This window comes from Lynx rufus, unplaced genomic scaffold, assembly GCF_022079265.1.
Source record: "Lynx rufus isolate CCGP_SWC_20201006 ecotype Redwood Valley unplaced genomic scaffold, mLynRuf1.p SCAF_24, whole genome shotgun sequence".
NCBI classification, from domain to species: Eukaryota; Metazoa; Chordata; class Mammalia; order Carnivora; family Felidae; genus Lynx; species Lynx rufus.
The window spans coordinates 20746706-20766386 of NW_025814839.1; the positions used below are offsets into that span (position 1 = coordinate 20746706).

Below are 19681 nucleotides of genomic sequence, written 5' to 3' on the forward strand. Positions count from 1 at the left end.
TGTGTGTGTGTGTGTGTGTGTGTGTGTGTGTGCACGCACATGCGCCCATTTGGCACGGACGCAGTTTGCCATGCCTGAACCGACGCAGGCAGGTGAGTGCGGGCGCACTTCAGAATGGTCTGTCCGTGAGGGTGACCGGCCGCAGCTGCTGTGCCAGGTCAGCGTGGCTGGCCCAGCACACCAGGCCCAGCCACCCTTCCTTCCACCTCTCCCTGGAGTCCCTGCTGCCACTGGCCAGCCTACAAGGGTCCTGTTCCCAGATGGAGGAGGACCATTCCCCAAGCTAGGGCAGACATGTACTGTCCTACTGCTCCACTAAATTTTCCAAGAAGAAATTCACTATGAGCCTCTGTGCCAGCCTGCCAAGGAACCTTCCCATGACTGACGGACACACCACACAGTCCTTTCCTGCTGTGGGGTGTTTTCAAATAGCCGTGCTTTGCCACCTTGCTCGCTGGGACACCAGAATTCCGAGGGACCCAGCTCTGAGCTCAGGGGCATCACAACCTGTCACGTATTGAAACGGGGACAGAATTTGGAGCCCGGAACCCATGGTCATCTGCTTCCTCTCAGCTCAGCTAACTGCCCGAGTTCAAGGACTCTTCCAGACCGGATCTGTTTCACGAGCAAGTTGCTTGGCTTTCCTAGATGTCATGCCATCTGCAGACCTGAGTCTTGCTGGGTTTGCTTTCAGGAACCTCTCTCTCCTTCTACATTCTCAGGGCTGCCATTGAGCCTCAAAAAAAACACTCAATACAAAATGTCTCTGTTTCTGAGAATCCACGCTCGAGGCAGCAGCCAGATGCTCCCCCTTTATTCCTTCCCCCCCAAATTAAGTCTTAACAGTTACATGGACAGCCACACGCAACGGTCATTTCAAAACACATCCACAGATGCTTTGCTACAAATGAGGGATCTGGTCCTCCTCCCCTGAGCGTGGGCTGTACTTAGCGATTCGTTTCTAATGAATAGAACATGGTAACGACGACAGTATGACTTCTGGGAGCAGGTTACACAACGCACGGCAGCTTCCGTCTCACGGGTCACCTCATTTGGGGCAAGCTGACGTTCAAGCAGCCCACGGAGGAGCCCTCGTGGTGAGGGTCTCCTGCCCACGGCCATGTGAGGGAGCCGTCTTGCTTCAGCCCCGGTCAAGCCTTCAGATGAGTGCAGCCTCTGGAGAAATTGAACCAGAACCAGCAAGCTAGGCTGCTTCCGGATTCCCAGCCTTCCGAAAGCATGTGACCTGATAAACGCATGTGGTCCCGAGCCACTGTTTGGGGGTCATTTGTTACACGGTGGTAGATGATTAAGACAACTTTTATGCCAATACCCCATCCACCAAACTAGGTTCCGTACTGCTTCGGCACTGCTTTTTAGCCTGATCCTAGACAAAGCTGCAGTTTCTCAGACGCTGGGTACCCCCTTTCCCACCTTGGAGAGCTGGGCTGGACAACTGAGGAACATACTGTGATCACTCCCTCAGCTTTCTCCCTACGGCTCCCAGAGCCTGACACTGATAGCCGGGTCCCCGCTTTCTCTCGTCTGGGCCCTGCCCTGGCCCCTCTTCTTACTCCATCCACCCAGGTGCCCCCATGCAGGCTACCCTCTTCTGAAGTGAATGTCCACCCAAATGGCCCCAAGCCCCCAGCCTTCCTGGCCCTACCTGTCCCGCTTTTCTGGGAGGCCTGTGATGGAGGTGTGTGGGCACCAGTGAGGCTTTCCCCTGCAGCTTGAGGAAACCCATCAGCTGCAGCTGGAGCATGGGTAGCACGATGGAGGAAGCTGGGAAGGTCCCTGGATGATCATTTCTTGGTCCTAGAATGCGTGCCTTGGAGCTGAGAAGGGGGAGTTGGCAGGAGGCAGCAAGAGGAGGGGGTGAGGGCCAGCCCCTCACCTTTTTTTCTTGTCCAGGAGCTGGGGTCAGTCTGGAGGGTGGCCTCCCACTGCTGACGCCTTGAACGGCTCACCGTCACCCTGGCCCAGCCCTCTGGGCTCCCAGCTGCAGCTGCTTTGGCACACGGTCCTCTGGCTCCAACTTGCCCTCAGCCAGTGCCCCCCGGCACCCCCACCCCCAGCACCAGACCGAAGAAGACAGCTTTATAAAGTAATTTGTGCTGAGAACCTTCTTCCACTCTCCACCAAGATGGGACTGTCCAATACGTACCCATTGTGTATGGAAAAGGACCACCCCCCCTCCCCCGCCACCGAGTCTCATCCACCCGGGATTAATCCAGAAAAGGTGAAGTCCGTAAATGTTGTACACCCCTTCCCTTTGCTTCTGTGGTCCCGTTTACTTTCTGCAGTGGAGCCTGGCTCAGGGACCTCAGCAGCAACCTTGATCGTGACTGTGGCCCCAAGGCTGCTAGAAGAGGAACGCTTAACCCCTCGTCTTCCTGTGTGATACTGCAGAGCTTCCGGTGGCTATGAGGACATCACTTAATGGCAGCCCGGGGCCCCTACCCCCAAAATTAGCCTCTAGACTCAAGGCTCCCCAGAGCAGGGGCCCTTCTGTCGGAGCAGGCCCCGTGCCCCCAGGGAGGTGCTCCCTGGTGGCATCTGCAGGACAGGATCTGGTTTACAAGTGACACCTGAATGCCCCAGTCATCCTGGATGACAGCCTTATGCGAGCAGGGAACACAGGATGAGCAGGGAGTGAAAGGGTCTGTTTGGGGTCAGTCTGCATCTGCTGCCCAGCATTTACAGCTCGTGAACCTTAAGGATCAAGTTCCCCTGGAGTGATTAATAGGGACAACCAGATTCCTGCTGGGAAAGGACTTCCAGTCCCTAGGGGGGCGCCTGAGCCTAATCAAACTGGTTCCCTGCTGGAGGGAAGCATCTAGGATCACTGGCTCCCGTCACCTTGACAGTGGTAGCACGGGAGGCCTGGCTGCAGTGACTGGCTCCGGGGTCTCTCGAGTGCCAACCCCATGGCGGTCCTTTCGGTGGCTGACGAGCCCTTCGCACCCCCTCTGACACCGCACACCCCGCAGCAAGGGGGTGTGACGTGCTCTGTGCTGTGCGAATGGTGGCCCCCAAAGGTACCGTGTGCTCATCCCTGGCACCTGTGTTACCTCGTACGATAACTGCTCTACTGGTGTGATTAAGAATCTGGAGATGCAGAGAACGTTCTGGATTATCTCAGTGCTACCACAAGTGTCCTCATCTGATAGGCAGAGGAAGACGATCCACACCGAGAGGGGGAGACGTGGAGGCAGAGACTGGAGCGCCACGGTCACAAGTCAAGCAACGCCGGGGGCCGCTGGATGCCCGGAGAGGTGAGGGACGGCTTGTGTCCTAGAGCCTCCGGAAGGGGGGCCACTCTGGTGACGCGCTGATTCGGGCCCAGTGAAACGGATTGCGGACGTGGGCCCCCAGAAGTGCGTGAGAATGCAGTTCTGTTGTTTTCGTGGCAGCTGGTCACGGCGGCCACAGGAGACTAACGCGCCCCGCCGCCCTGCCAGCATTGCCCCCATGCAAACACCCTGGGGCAAAGGGGAGTGGGTCCATCGGCTCCTGAATGGATGAGAAGCAGGACAACGGGAGGGGCAAGTCCCCTGGGGCCCCTGCGAGGACACTGGGGAGGACACGTGTACAGCCGACACTTGACGAGGCCGAGGAGGGAAAAAAGAGACTCTGGATCTTTTTTCAGTGCGTTTGTTGAATCTGGGAAGCTAAAGGGGGAGGTTCCGAGGGCTTCAAGGCTAACGAAAAAAAAAGGACATTTCCCCTCTGTTTACTTTAAATGTCAGAACCTGAAATCAGCTGTCTTTCTCCTGGGAATGAAATGCACGGAGCTTCTGGATCCTGTTAGAGCCAAGAAGCTGGCTGCCCGTGTGCCCTTGGGTCCAAGCAGAGAGCCGGTGCTGTTCTCAGCCCTGCTTTCCCGCTCAGCAGGGCCCCGCACTACCAGGGGAGGGCCCGGGGACCTGAACACTAGACCCCACAAGGCCCCGTGGCCGGAGGGAGGGGGAGACAAGCCAGCCCCCACCTCCCACACGCTGGTGACAAGGCACTGCATGTGTCCTTTGCTCCAACCAGCCCAGAGGGGTTCCTGCCGCAGTGGAGGGACGCGGGCTTTGGTGACAGGGCCCGGAGCTCAGATCACACCCCTTTAACTTTACTGCTGTGGAAACGGGGCCAAGTTACTTTATTTCCCGGAACCTCAGTGTCTTCTTCTTGGGAACGGAGCGGAAAGGGTAATTATGTAAAGGGGTGGCATATTGTGGGGACCCTCAGAAAGTGGGGGGTTCGGTGAGTGTCCCAAGAGGGCAAATGGCATCTCCAGGGGGGACCCCGTGCCAGCGATGAAGATGAGACCTGAAGGTACGGGTGGGGTTCCAAAGGCTGCCAGACCGTGCGTTTGGTACCTTTCTTCTAATTCCGGCTCCTCTTCCAGCTGGCCACATGACCTTGTTCCCGGCAACTGCCGCTCTGAGCCCACATCTTCTGTGTTAAATGCACACCAATGTCTCGGCTTTACCCCAGTGTTGGCCCCCAGTACTCGTGGGACGGTAACACCTGCAAAGGAATCTCTTAAGAGTGCACGGTGCTCTCTGTGCCGAAGGAAGAAACGGACTCTCCCCTCGGATCTGGGGTGGCTAACGCATCAGAAGCGGGGAGACAGGGGGAAGGGGAGGCGGTCAGAAGTCAGGACCAAGGCGGGTGCCTGGGAAGGAGGCAGAAAGTAAATCAGTCTCTGTGTGTGTCGCCTCCTGCCACGTAATGCTCCAATCTGCTTGAGTATTTTCACTGCCATCTGTCAGCAGCTCGAAAATATATGGCCTTATTCTGTCCCGTTCCCTGTGTTTACATCTGGTTTGCAAGATTTAGCTGGGAGGTAAATCATAGGGGGAGGTTGCGAGCAGCAGCGCCCGATGGTCCTCACAAACAGCATTTTGTGCTCAGCTTTCGCTTCTCATATTTCCATTTAAAAAATGCGAACAGAGCCCTTCCCATCCACCCAGAACTTGACAGTATTATCTTATTCGAACCTCACTTTATGCCTATGAAAGTAGGCATTAGGCCCGTCTGGCAGGTGAACCTCACAGAGTGGATCAGGACTTCCTGGTGGCAAAGGACAGCGACCACAACTCACCCAGCGCCTGAGTGCCAGGGGTTTGGAAGGCTCTGACTGGCCGGGTGTGGATGGTGAGCCCAGTCCTACAGCTGGGGCCGGTCAGATCCTAGAAACCCAAGAGCTGAGAATGGGGGTGTTACATCTTACAAGAGGCTCAACAAGGTACTGCTGGAAGAGAGTCTTAAAAATAGCGGCCATCTGGGGCGCCTGGGTGGCTCAGTTGGTTAAGTGTCTGACTCTCGATTTCTACTCAGGTCATGATCTCGCAGTTCTTGAGTTCCAATCCTGCATTGGGCTCTGCGGTGACAGGAACCTGCTTGGGATTCTCTCTCTGCCCCTGCCCTGCCTGGTCTCTCAAAATAAAAAAAAATTTTCAAATAAAAAATAAAAATAAATAGGGGCCATCTGTTAGAGACCCAGGTGAAGTAGCCTGCCCAGTGTTACACAGGGGCACAGTCCAGACTTTCACCTAGAGCTGGCTGGTTTCAAAGCTGTGCCTTGCCATTCTTGAGTGGGTCTCTCGGCCCCAACTACATGTTAGAATCAGGGCAGGAAGTGAGTTAAACACTGAGACCTGGGCCCCACCCCTTGAACAAAGAAATGAGTGGCTTTGGGATGGGGGCGGGGCATCAGTATTTCTCAAAAGCCGGTGACTGTATCACGCATCACGCATCACCAAAGTCAAGGACCGGCAGATTAGGATCCCCCTTCCCCTCCCAGACCTTATGCTGTAGGGCATTCAATGTTACAAGTGTGGTCACTGTACCCAGAACCCAGACAAGCCGGGTGACTTTGAGGGATAATGAGCAGGTGCCTGGGAGACCCGGTATGTGACCTAGTGCAGTCTGGCCTTGAAGCCGATGCAGGCTTCTCATCCGAAGCTGGGCGGGCACACGGGCTCCCTCTTCTCACCTTGAGCATCCTTAGCTGTAGCGTGTAAATTACTTTAGCAATTGCCTAGTTGGCAACGCACACTTCAGGAGAGTGAGAGATGTCTCGGCCCCGGGGCGAGTGGTGCTCCTCCCTCCCGCCTGCTGAGGGAGCCCAGCCAGGACTGCGGCGCTGGGAAGACACCAGGCAGCTGGGCTGCTCTTGGGGCTCCAGGCCACCCGTGTCACCCACCCCTCTTTAAAAGGAAAAAAAAAAATCAAGATGTAGCTACTGAGGGACCTGCTTCCTCCCCTGTGCATCCGCCTCTTCCTTACAAACCCTTCTTCCTCACCTGCCCCCCCCCCCCCGCCCCACCACAACAGACTTGACCACTTCACTCTGGTTTTCGGCAAGATCCTTTATTTATCTCCTGTTCCCCAACCATGTGACATGAGTTCAGGTAGCCGGGTACCTGCGTGGGCTGTTGGCTTTGTAAACGTAGAGCAGTCAGTATGTATAGAAATCATGCACCTCGGTGATTCCGGAACAAGATACTTAATGAGTAAAAAGACTTCAGGTGTGTTCGAAATGTCTGCCCTGTCCCGCGTTCCGATCACTGAAAAATGTCTGTATAGAAAGTTTACCCAAATAGAGACAGGTTTTCTTCGCTCGCGTGCCAGTAACGGCTACTGCGTTTCGGTTCACGGTTCCTCCTGATGGCTGTTCCTCGCAGGCGCTGCCGGTTTCCGTTCAGACACGGCCCCGGCCCTGTCCGCGGGACAAACTGCATGTTCCACATGGCCCCACGGCTTTATAAATCGGACACTGCTCATAACGCACTATTCAAAAAAGGCGTCTCGAGTATGGCCGCAGGCTACTCTTGCACACATCGGCTAACAGGAGGACGTTTCTAGAATCAGTGCCTCAAACTGGCCATGTCCTTCACAGGCGACTAAGAGGCCAGCACCGTGACTGTAGGTCTTTCGGGTTCGTGGGTCTTCCCGGTGGCCTCTCTCTCACACACACACACTGGCCTGAGTCGCTGTCGCTCGGCATGCACCCGTGCGGTGACAGGGACACGGGGCCGATGCCTCCACCGTCTTGGAGTCCGGCGCTGGAACATTTATGTACAGACGGATAAATGGAAACACTCATAGGCAACAGAACTCCAAAGCAGAACGGACACTTTTTGGTCGGATCTACGATTCCAGTTTTGCCAGAGGAAGGTGGTTCCTGGAATGTCACTTGCACGAGCAAGGTCTCACCGCACACCCCCCCAGCTCCTACCAGCCAACCTGGCCGGTTGACGTCTTGACGTTCGTCACCGTGGACTCGAAACAGCTGCACAGGGAATTTTCCAGGCCCGGTTTGGCAGTAGGGCTTCGGTAGGCAGTGAGGTAAGTGGATCACACGACCCGCAGCTGATCCGTGGGAGCCCCGACTTGGCTGCCGGGGACACTAGCCCCAGCTCTGCAGGGAAGCCGTGTTTACGGAAAAGCCGCCAGTCCCACCAGCTGGACGCTCCCTGCCGTCAGGGGCCTGACAGGGTTTGGAGTGAGGTGAGCGACAGCGACAGGGTCCTGCTGGGGCCCGGCCGCCACGCGCCGCCCCTGACCGGGTCCACCCTGCCCGGGAAGCCGGCTGGGCGTGGGGGCTGCACGCTCTCCCGGCCGCCGGCCCGGCGTGGCCGAAGGATCCCCTGTGTGGCCGTGACAGCAATAGAGGCCAAGGTCTCTAGCGCTCTGGTGTGCAGTGTTTTGGTCGAGTTTTGTTTTTGTTTTTCTCTTAAGATGACCACAAGAAGTTTCACGTTATTACATTCAGACAGATAACCGTTTGCTTACGCTGTTTCAGAGCACTGGGAAAACCGAGCAGCGATACGGCAAGGACAGGGGCACTGAGCCTCCGGCCCCGGAGCAAAGTAATGCGCTATTAGGCAGGAAGGAGTCGCGGGAGCAAATGACTGGAAGGAAAAAAAAAAAAAAACAAATCTAAGGAAATACAAGCCAAAAATTTCCCATTTACAATAATCAAAGGAAAGAGGGACCCAACGTGATCTCAAAATCCCAAGTAAGGACTTTCCATCGAGGCAGGCTTCTGAGCATGGAATCCCAGCACGGGTTGGGGGCTGGACCGGACCCCAGCCTGCCCAGGCTGACCCGTGGCCGCTCTCGCCGACTCCAGCACGGGGACTGTTCTCATCGTCCTGGAGCAAAGATGAAATCCAGAGCCTGCCGTTCGGCCGCTGCCACGTTGGGGTGCCACAAATCCACCATGAAAACCACCCGCGGGCCATCCTCTGCCGAACCTGGGGAGGGGAGGGCACGAGAGAGGAGAGGTCTGAACCGTCCCGGAGCCAGGAGCCGCGCAGCGCGGGACCGCACACAGTGAGCTTGCGGGCAGGGACCCATCCTGTCCCTTGGCATAGGCGGGAAGATCACCTCCTTTCTCAACAAGGACTCTAGCACGGCTCCATAAGGCTCTGGGCAGAGCGTATAAAGGGAAGCGGGCACAGGGAGGTAGGGGTGAGTACGAGGTAGGTGGAGCACAGAGGACTTTTAGGGCAGCGAGGCTATTCTGTGGGATCCTGTCACGGTGGATACATGTCACCATACATCTGGCAGAACCCACAGGACGTGTGACAGGAAGAGCGAACCCTAACGGAGACTGGAGAGTCTGATTAATAACAATGTGTCGGGGCGCCTGGGTGGCTCAGTCGGCTGAGCATCCGACTTTGGCTCAGGTCATGATCTCGCGGTCTGTGAGTTCAAACCCCGCGTCAGGCTCTGTGCTGACAGCTCAGAGCCTGGAGCCTGCTTCAGATTCTGTGTCTCCGTCTCTCTCTGCCCCTCCCCCGCTCATGCTTTGTGTGTCTCTCTCTCTCTCTCTGTCAAAAATATCCATTAAAAAAGATAATAATAATAACGTGTCAATATCGGCTCATCAGTTAGGACACACGTGCCACACGAATGCAAGAGGGTAACAAGAGGGGACACTGTGCGTGGGGATGGTGTGCGCTTTCTGCTCAGTTCTTCTGGAAACCTAAAACCGTGCTAAAAACACGCGCCTCTAACTAAAACCACCCCCACCACCACCGCGGGCACTCACCCTCATGGAATGCAGTGTGCAGGAAAGAATCATCAAAGAGGAGGCAGCGTCCTTCCGCCCAACACTGGGGCTCTCCCCCCACCACCAGCTCGCAGCCACTGGGAGTTTTGAGACCTTTGGGGCAAAAGGAGAGAAGAGACAATGAAGGCGGGTGGGATCGGGGATGGCCTGTTCTGGGGTGAGCTCTCCATTCCAAAGCACCGGGCCTTCTGCCTCACCCCTCGGGGCCCTCTTTGGGGGTGTGGGGGGAGGGGGTACTTCGACCGGGCAAATACAGGCTGCGTACCCCGAGCGTCACTCCCTGGAGGCACGCATTCCTCCACTGGCTTAATGGGTCTGGGGACATGGGCTTCTCGGTCAAGGCTCTGCACCGCACTTGTGAGACCCCCGAAGCCCATCTGTGGGACCCCCCGTTAATCGAGGGAGGCCAGGCTCATAGCCCGCCGTGTCCTGGAACTCTGTTTACTACAGCCCTGTCTCTAGGGCTGTTTTGGCAGAGTTGAAACAGTGTCCTCCTCTTTGGGTTCCGAGCTTTAGATGCATTTTGGGGCCTGAGGATAGCACGTTCTTCGTCTCAGTTCCTCCGGCCTCCCTCCGAGAAACTGGAGGTCGCCCCTAAGGAAACGCCTGAGCTCCAAGAAGAAAGAGGCCCACACCTTCGTAAGGGGCCATATGCGCCCAACTGCACGCGACCAGTGCCCAGCTCGGTGCGTAACCCCAGAAAGGGGGCCTGGCTGAAATGCCGCCGTGCGCGCACTTTCACATCCGAGGGTCTCAGGAAACACTTGGCCCCTGTTGGTGCACGGGCGTCTGTCAATGAAGGCACCACCACATCCATCTACGATTCATGAGAGGCGGCGTTGGCCCTACGGCTCTCAAGGATGATTTGGGAGGAAACCGGCAGAGGGGGTGGGATCGTGGTGTTCCGGTCTGTCTTCGGTGACTACCGGGACAGCTGTGGCCCAGAACCAATTGGCACCCCCTCCAATTCAGTCTTCAGGACAAGCATGAAACAGAGTTCTCTCTAACGGAGCATTTTAACTCACCCCTTAAACCAGGAATGGATGGCTGGAAACACAGGTAGAGTAGGAAGTCACACAAAGAGGCTGCACGGGGGAGTGACAAGGACATGGGACCTGAGGCCAGATGACTGGCTCTGACCCCTATGTGCTGTAGGACTTCGGGCAAGTCACTGAACCTCTCTGAGCCAGGGCCTTGTCATCTGTGAAGGGGAACGTCAACACACTTGCCTGCAGGGCCACATGACCAAGAATGTAATGCCTAGCTGGGCGCAGGTCCGGGCTAAGTCAGCACTTACAGACATCACCTCACCCATTTTCCAGACGGAGCCACCGAGGTTCAGAGAAGGTCAGTGACCTGCCGGAAGTTGCAGCGCAGTCCTTGCGGGACCTGGGATTTCAATCCAGATCCTCCTGGCTCCGAAGAACGGGCTCTTGTAACACTGGACTCTGTGGCATAAATACTAGTCACCCATCAGGAGTTGTGGTATGAAAGGGACCCTTCTTGTAGTTACGTTTTGACTACGGATGGGACACTTCATTGAGTGATGGACTCCGGAACCAGACTCTCCCATCTCCTGCTACTGTTAATGGCTAGGGAGGGGGCGTTAGGGTTGTGATGGGCCCAGATGGAGAGGGCCCTCCAAGCCACGTCTCTCCACGGGTGCCCCTCACTGAGGGGACTGGCCGCTCTCTGCAGAGACAGTCCACCCCAGGCCTTCGGAAAGCAGCCCTCCTTCCTCTGGGCCACCGAATGATTCATCTGCAGTCACCACGGTACAAGAGAAAAATGGCCTGGCTTGCTGGCTTGCCAGCCCCCTGCTCACTTTCTTCGGCTTCTCCCCTTCACTCTGGCCCCGCCTTCCGGCGGCCCACCATTCCTGCCTCCTGCCCACAAACCAGCTCGGTTGGCAGAAATGATCGATACTCCCAAGACAGAGTGTTCAGGTGGCTCTCGGGGACAGACACAGGCCCCGCATCCTCCGGCGCAGGGCTTGCTGCTTTGTCCCCAGCCACTCAGCGAGGCAGGTCAAGGGCAGAGAGAGGGCTCTGTCCACCACCGGCCCCCACTTGAGGATGCTGAACAGGTGGGCAAGGCGAACACCAGCTGGTTCCACCCAGCCGGCCGGCCGAGAGCTCCAACAGCGTGCACACGGGAGGCGACAAGAGTCTAACTGCTTATTTGCTAGTGTGAATGGGCTGAACACCCTCGTGCGTTTTCACCTGCCCTTTCCTGAGGGTTGGCCACGTGCAAGGACAGCAGCCTCCCCAGTAAATCTGCCTAGTTGGCATCAGACGGTGTTTACTGGAGGTCTGTGGCGGTGTGGTCGGGACGTCCCGGCCCTGTGCTATGTGCTGTGTGACACGCTCGGTGACAGCTCGTCCCAGGGCTCTACGTGGGGTCCAGACGGAGTGATGCCACCTCTGGAGGCGGCTCCACGCCGTCCTTGGCAAATGAAGAGACTGGGCGAAGGCGGGGCAGTGGCTGGGGTTTCAGCTGTTGGCGGGGACAGCTCCCCTCACCCGACCCAGACGGAAGGCAGGAAAGGGGACAAAGGTTGGCGAGTCAGGAGCTCGGCCCAGGGACTCCAGGTGCTTCCTGCACTTTAGCCAGGGAAGCTGGCAGAGGCGTGACTGCCAGGGACGTACCCGTCACTCTGCTTCCGACCCTGTTCTCCGGACTCCCTCTCTGGCCACCGACAAGGTCACGTGAGCCTAACACACCTCTGTTTCCTTCCGGGGTGGATGTGAACGTGGGCATGACAGTGGAAAGAAGGAAATGCTGAGCAAACCCGACCGCGGAGCCTGCCCCGGCCGTGGGGGAGCAGCCACAATCCAGCAGGACCTCTTCCAAGGCTGCTGGCTGTCCAAGGGAACATGACACGGCCCAGTTTTGCTGGTGGCGAGAACGAGCTGAGCTGAGGAGGGAACGACAGGTCCTAACGAGGGCCCGCGTGGGCACGGCTTACACACACGCATCTACTGCGCGGACGCACGAGAGGCATTGTGGCCCCCGGCCCTTGCTACTCAACGCACCTGCCTTGATTCTGTATCAATCCACAAACGCCCCTCCCTACGTGTCACTCGGAAGCTCCTTAAAAACCTACAAAGGCAACCTTCAAACAAGAAGCCAGCACCGCTCCCCACAGCCCACAGCCTCAATTCCGAAGCCCCGCACGGGGGCCCTCCGTGGTTTGCTCCCACCCAAGCGGTCTAACCTCAGCCCGACCGTGGACTCCACAGCAAGCCACGTGGGGGGGGAGTGGGGGAAGGGGGGTGGCTCCTCCACTCCACCCTGGTGGCCCCGTGAGCTCTGACCCGAGTGTGCCCCGGTGTCTTGCACAGTGACTTTACTGAGATGGCTTAGGTGACCGCCTCTGCCAACACCTCACACGTGCCACTTCTAACCCCCCAGAGAGCCCCCAGGCAGGTGTTTTTACCTCCGTTTTCTCCTTGAAAACGGAGGCTCGGAGTTTCGGGGTCCCGGCCAAGATCACTTGGCAGGTGGGGCCCACAGAGCAGAGTCCAAGTGTGCGTGCTTCCAAAACCTGATCATTTCCCACGGTTTCCTGAGGCCCCACGTCTTAGGCAGCCTTTCTTACACTGCCCAACACGTGTTCCGTCACAAAAGGTAGAGCTGCCTCTTCTGCAGCCGCAGAAGAGACTATTTAACCCGGTCAACGATCCTGGGGAGGTAAGTGCCGCCTCCCCATTTTACGGAGGAGGAGACTGAGGCACGGAGGGACTCAGTTACTTGCCCAGAGTCCCACAGCTGCCCACGGAGCCAGGACACCTCCTCTGGCGCACCTCGGCCCTGCCCTTTGCTCTTGAAATATTCAAGGAGTCAACTGTTCGAATCTAGCTGTTTTTCAAAGTGGCGAAGCCCTCTGTCCAAGTCACCTCTTCCTTGGGATCCCCACAGGGGGGAAGGGGAAGCAGAGGGCTCTGGGGGAAGCAGGGCTGGAGGGCCAGGCGTCTGGCTCAGGTGCCCCCGGGCAGCCCCGGGCTTCCTCTGCGGGACACTCATGAACCCCCTGCTCCAGCCTAGGTCGCCCCCCCCCACCCCCACCCCCCACGTGTGCTCTCTCTTCCTCCATTCTGGAGCCAAGGCAGCCCGCGCCGCAGACTTCCCGAAGCTGGACCCTGCGCAGGCTCTGGGCACGCTCCCCCAGTCTGGGATGCTAACTGGTGGCGCCTTTGCCCCGGTAACCGTCCCATTAGAGACTCGCCAGGAACGGGGCATCCTGGGGAAGTGACAACAAGGAGTTGTTGTGAAACCCCCCTAAAGGGTGAGTCCTCGCTCCACATGACTAAAGGCTCCTCTTAGCAGACCCTCAAGGCAACTCTGCAGGGGACGATCTTTTCCCCTCCTCTTTTCTAAATGAGGAAACTGAGGCCCAGAGAGGTGAAGTGACTTGTCCAAAGTAACACAGCTAGCTGCCGGTGGGGCCGGGATGCAAACACACGGCCACGCGGACTCTGACCTTGTTCTCGAAACCACCGCCACGCAAGTTACCGATTTCCCCAGAAGCGGAACAAAATCAGTGTTAACACCAAGCGTGACTTCGCCCTCCATTCGGGAGGCGCTAAGGCATCGTTCGCGGCCTCCCGGATGTCATCATGAACCTCAGCGACTGTTACGACAGCCTTTGGCTCTAGAGATACGCTGTCCAATACGGTAGCCGCTAGCCACGCGGGCCGATTTAAATTCAGATTAAGTGACAAATCCTGCTCCTCGCCTGCACTGGCCACATTTCCAGCCCTCAACGGTCACCCGCTGCTAGTGGCTTCTGTACTTGGACAGCGCAGATGGAGACCATTGCCATCACCACTTCTGTCCCCCGGACAGAGCTTTCTCTGTATTACCTGTCGGGTAATACCGATCTCAAGTCCCCTTCTCGGCTCAATCTGTGCTGGGAGACACGTTTACATGCAACTCATCAATCTTTGATGGGACAGTGAAGAATGCGAAAAGGCACAATTCTGGCTACCGAGCTTCTCACGCCGCCTGGGCCGCCGTGAGTCAGGAGACCCCCGTCCCTGCAACATACCTAAATGGCATCGGATGCGTATGTTGGTGGGTCCGTAATGCTCCGTTATCACAGTCCCGGGGCTCAGCACGGAGATGCACGCGTTCCCAAAAACATTGTTCCCAATACAGGTCCGAAGGCTTCCGAGCAAGCGGTACGTCCGTGGGCACTTCCTGCAGTTCCTGGGAACGCAAACCCCCTGATTGACCAAGTAAAAGGTGACCCACTCCCCGCTGGGGGTGCTGTTCATTTTCCATCCTTGCGGAAGGCTGCAGTTTGAGAAAGCCTTGTAGAGCGTCTCAAACTCGCACAGGATGGTCTGGAAGTTCCGTTCCAGCAGCTCCACGTCGTGCTTCTGCGCGTCCCGGGTGAAGTATGGCGTGGTGGGGAGGTCGGGCAGGAAGAAGACCTCGGGCTTCTGGATGGAGGGCCGGCTGTTGAGGTAGCGGCCCTGCTCGCGGATGCCCTTGTGGATGCGGCCCATGCCGGACCACGAGTACCGCTTGGCGTACTCCTGCAGATTGTGGTAGAGCTTCTGGTTGAGGCCCTCGTTGTGGGCGCAGCGCACGCACTCGGGCGACTGGCAGTACACGTACCCGTTCTGCAGCCCGTTGGCGTCCGCACCCTGCATCAGGGAGTTCACGGACACGTAGGGCCGGGGCTGCTCCCGGCCCACGTGGTAGCAGTACCACACGAACAGGACCAGCAGGCAGGCCACGGTGACCACGGCGGTGGTGTCGCAGTCCCGCACCGACTGGATGCCCGTGGCGATGCAGTCTCGCAGGCCGTCCAGCGACCAGCTCCAGGCCACCAGCCACTCAAGAGACATGTTGGGGGGGGTGCGGGTTGTCGGTGGGGGTGCGAAGCAAGGTCAGGCAGTTAGTCCTCGGGGGTCCCGGGGGCACCCACACCATGCAGCTTAGCATGGGGGGGATGGGGCAGCTGGGGCGGGGGGGGGGCATGGCGGCTGCTGTTCCTCGGAGCCCGCCAAGGGCGGCATCGACAGACGTCTGGGCTCGCCACTCCACTCCCGGCAAAAGTCACTGCACGGACGCTGGAAGGAGCCGCTTCACGTCACCCTGGCAGGTGGGGTCAGTCACCGTGAAAGGATTTTTTTTAGGACGTCCAAACCTGAGACGGGAAAAGGAAAGTAAACCAGCGTCAATTTTTTGTACCTGGGCAAATCCTCTGAAGTACACAGTCCCGGAGCATCCTGTAAGGTCCCTGCTGGCAGGGGGCACACTTCTCAATCTTGTGTGTCCCCTCCCCCTTTACCACAGCCCCCGGGTCCCAAAGGGCCGGTGGCGCTTAATCTGCATCTAGTACTGTCTGAGAAGTACAGACGCTCGGCCTGTTCTGTGTCATCCTTAGGGGGTGTGATTAGCTCCATCGTACAGATGGGGAAGCTGAGGCCCAGAGAGGTTCACGCAGCCAGGACAGGGACCTCAACCGCTGGCTTCAGCATCAGGTCCATCCATTTTGTTCTGCTCTTTCACAGGAGCTATGTCATAAATGCTTGTTTTCCTTTGGTCTCTGTACCTTTACAGAGCGGCCTGGGTTCCAAAGCATCTTTAAAATGGCAAAAGAGGGGGCGCCTGGATGGCTCAGTCGGTGGAGCACACAACTCTTGATGTTGTGGTCAGGGAGTTCAAGCCCCACGTTGGGCGGAGAGATCACTTAAATAAAGAATCCTTAAAAATGGCAAAGGACCCATAAATCCCCATTTTACTTTCTCTTTTCATGGCACTTGGGCATTCTTTCTAAATCTCTCTTGCCCTTCGGACACGGGCTGGGCTTACACCGAGCTGGAAGAGGACGCCATCCCCATGGCAGACACAGGGCGTTTCTGTCTACCTGCTTGGGAGGCTCCTCGCTGGTCTCACCCACAGGTTATGAGAGAAGGGATGGGAGAGAAGGAAACGGAAGCCCTCTCGGGTCTCTTTGCCACATATGCCACCAATGGTTAAGGGCCGGTGCCTAGCACCCTGATTATCCTAATAGCCCAAGAGTATGATCGAGCCCAGCAGTCAGGTTGCCCGTGTCTATCAAACCCCAGCCGTGTCTCCCAGCTGAAACCCTCCGTCCAGGCTGCTTTTTTTCTAATCCAAGAACAGTCAGGTCTGTGAGCTCCTCCAGGCCTAATACATTCCCTCGGCGCCAGGGGCCGAATAAATTCAGAAAAATCGCTTTGTGCTCTACCTTCTCTCTTCTCTCTCTGGGGAATAGAAGGCAACTAAAACAACTCCTTAAAAACTCTAAAAGCCCTCCCCTTTCTCTGGGGACGGCATTTGGCTGGAAAATTCTTGCAAGGTTGGCAGAGAGGCCAAGAACCCAAACTGGGGGTGGGCTGGACCCTGGGCGGGTCATTTGCCCTCCTGCTCAGGTTCCTCATCACTCAGACCGGGTCATGCTCATCCCCCTGGAGGGAGGTGAATGATGATGACAGCTGTAAGCACTTAGGATGTCACGGCAGGCGTTTACTATGTGCTGACGACTGCTTACACATGTGACACCCCCATGCTGATCAGCCAGCAAGGCAAAGGTGGGGCACTGGGGAAACGTATCTCAGGACTAGCAACCCTGAAGGCCAATTCTGGACATTCTCACCGCCACACATCTGATTTTTTTTTTTTTTTTTCGGTCCCAGACTTGCAAAACTAAAAATGAAAAAGAACAAACCTCAGGTGCTCATATAACTGCCTACTTGCACTTTCCCTGCCTAGGTCGAATTAAGGATCACTTGACTGTAAGGTTTCCGAAGTCAAAAAACACACATGCTAAATATTCGGGGCCATTTGTATGTTTCTAGGAAAAATACAAGAGTGGGGAGGCTAGCAGCTCAATTTTCTTTGGCACCCGTTCTCAGTTTCTTCCCAGGTGTGGGCCCCACGGGATGAAAACAGACCCCTCCGTGCCCCTGCTTCTGTCCCAGCCATAACTGGCACGTTTCCTCTCAAGGAAAAGGGAAAGAAAATCGGGATGGTTTTCCTCTGTTTTGTTTGCAAGCCTGTCTCCCAAACAGAACCCCGGGGTTCCTGCAATTCAGCAGGAAACTGTCATCTGCGCGATAAACCAGCACTTTTACTAAAAGGATTTCCCCCTTCACTGAGCTAAACCTCTAATTGGAACTTTTAAACTGAGTCTCTCAGGAGAAGAGGCTTTTCTTAAATGAGAAGTGAGATGGTGATAATTTAACAAACACCTGTTACGTGTCAGTTCCCATCAGCCCTGCTAATCACTTAACCCAAGCACAGCGAAGACTTGGAAGACAGGGCGGGTGATGAGGGGATCTCTCCACTGGACATACGGGCCGCTTACCCTCTCCAGAGTCATTCTACACAACATCAGCCATGAGCGCTCCCTGGGCTGAGCTATAAACAAAAGGCAGCAAAAGATCCAGATACCCCGAACCCCGCTTCGGACTCTGTCCTCATAGACAGCACTAAGAGCCGAAGTTAGGACTTGTCTTACCTGCTGCCAGTTACTTTTAGCCAAATTATGCTGGCAGGCCCCTGAGCCCAAAGATGGATTAAAAAGCTCACCGCTGAAATGTGACACTAAAAAAAAAAAAAAAAAAAAAAAAACCACCAAAAAAAACAACCTTACATTTGCAGGGTGACTGACAGCGTATTAAGCACTGGTTCAAACGTTTGACACTCAACAGGACGCAGGAACAACCCCCAAGGCTCCAGTGGGAAGGGCACGGATTCCCCCTCCCCAGTTCCCAGCTCAGCGACCACAGTGACTTTCAGTTTCCTCACACATCTGTTTCATGTCTGTCCTCGTTAGGGATGGGGACCTGTACTGCAGTCCTGCACTTTAAGAACTCCAGATCTTAAAGGTCAGTCAGCTCTGGGGAACAGGGTCCAAATTCATTGCCAGCTGGTGAGCGAGTCCAATGAAATATAACTTCTGATATGATGAACATCTGGGGGACAGACTCAGCTCTAACCTGGCTAACGCAGTTTACCTTACAACCTAAGTGGTTGCCCTGTGCTAAAGGGCTTCTGGTCACTCCCAGGGTGTGGCCAGGCCACCCCAGAAGCCCCCCAAGGAGGAAAGCAACCCCAAGCAATGTGTGCCATGCAGGTCACTCTCTCTCCACCCAGGACCCACTGAGCTGCCCAGGACCAGCCCTTCCCCATGGGCAACCGGAGACCTCTCCTCCTCACTTTCCGGGCCACCTTTTTCAGCATCCACCCACTCTGGAGAGTGGGGGCAAACGGGGGAGCAGCGGATGGGTTAACACAGATGGTGACCACCAGGAGGTCAGGGGAGGAGGGGGATGGGGCCACGGAAAGGTGACTATTGACTGGAAAAGTGGGCAATCAACTAAAGATTAGGGAAAGTGGCTTATGGTGATAGCTCATGGGACAGGGGAGGAGGGTCACCGCGGGAAATCTGGGAAGTGGGTGACGCTCAGGGCTGGGGGGAGGGGGGAGAGCAGGCTGGGAAAGAGATCGGGGAGGAGGGTCACGAGGAGGAGGGTTGTGGGGGGGGGGGCGCGGGTAACACCGGGGAAGGCGCCGCTACGGGGCAGGGGCTTCGAGGAGGGTGATGCCCGGCACGCCGCAAACACAGCCAGCCCCGGCAGCGGCGCTAAGCACGTAGCGAACGCGGGGCGGCGGGGCCCCTCGGCCCGGCCGGGATGCGGGGCGCGGGAGGGCGCCGGCGTCCGCTAGCATCCCCAGCCGCCGCGCCGCCGCGGGGCGTGGGGACCGCGGGCCTGCAGCCGCCCGTCCCCCGCCTCCTCCCCCTCTCCCCGGGGGGAGGGCGGTGGGCGCCGCGCCGTCCCCCCCGCCTCCCCGCAGCCCCCCGGAGACGCCGCTTACCTGCGCGCGGGCGGCGGGGGCGGACGCTGGGGCCGGGGCGACGCCGTCGCCCGAGGGCGCGGACGCGCAGACGCCCCCTGCCCGCGCCGCGGGGCCACCGCCCGGCCCACGCCGCGGGAGCCCGAGCCGGAGGCGAGCCGGTGCCCCCGCCGGTGCCGACGCCGCGCTGCGCTCCGCGGGGCCGCGCGGACCACAACTCCCACAATGCCGTGCGCGGCCGGGCCGGCGCGGGGAGGGGGCGCGGGCGCGGGCGCGGGCGGGGCGGGGCCGGCGCGGGGGCGGGGCGGGCGGGGCGGAGCCCGGACCCCCCGGCGCGGGGAGCGCTGGCCGCGCGCGGGGCTGCTCGCGCGGCTTTGCGGGGGCCGGGCGCGCAGGACGCACTGGCCCGCGGGGCCGGGGGCTGGTGCGCGCGGCCGGGCGGGCGTTCATTCATTCGCTGTGCGTTTCTCCCTCTGTGCCCCAATCTGTTCCCCCTCCCCCGGGCTCCGTCCCTGCCCCGGCTTCCCCTCCTACACTTCCTCCTTCCAGTCTCTTTCACTTTCCCTCCCTCTTCTTTCCTCCCTCACTTCCTCTCGCCCGACACCCTTCTTTCCTTTATTTGTTGATTCGCCGCGCACTTAGAAGGCCGCTCAGGCACTTGGAAAGAAACCGTAAATCACACAGGATCCCTAGTGTCATGGAAGACTCCTTCGTTCGATGCAAGCGACTGTTGGGCAGCCTCTCTGTGCCTGGCCCTGTGCT

General features: G+C 57.7%; 1 protein-coding gene across 1 annotated transcript; it reads right to left on the reverse strand.

Moving 5' to 3' along the window:
• Nucleotides 1-6350: 6350 nt before the first annotated feature.
• On the reverse strand, nt 6351-18971 carry ASPHD2 (aspartate beta-hydroxylase domain containing 2). The gene is given in 5 exon segments (XM_047088423.1): nt 6351-8258; nt 9059-9172; nt 14130-14955; nt 14957-15239; nt 18941-18971. Coding segments are annotated over 4 exon segments (1164 nt in total). The 5' UTR covers nt 15071-15239; nt 18941-18971; the 3' UTR covers nt 6351-8148.
• Nucleotides 18972-19681: the final 710 nt, after the last annotated feature.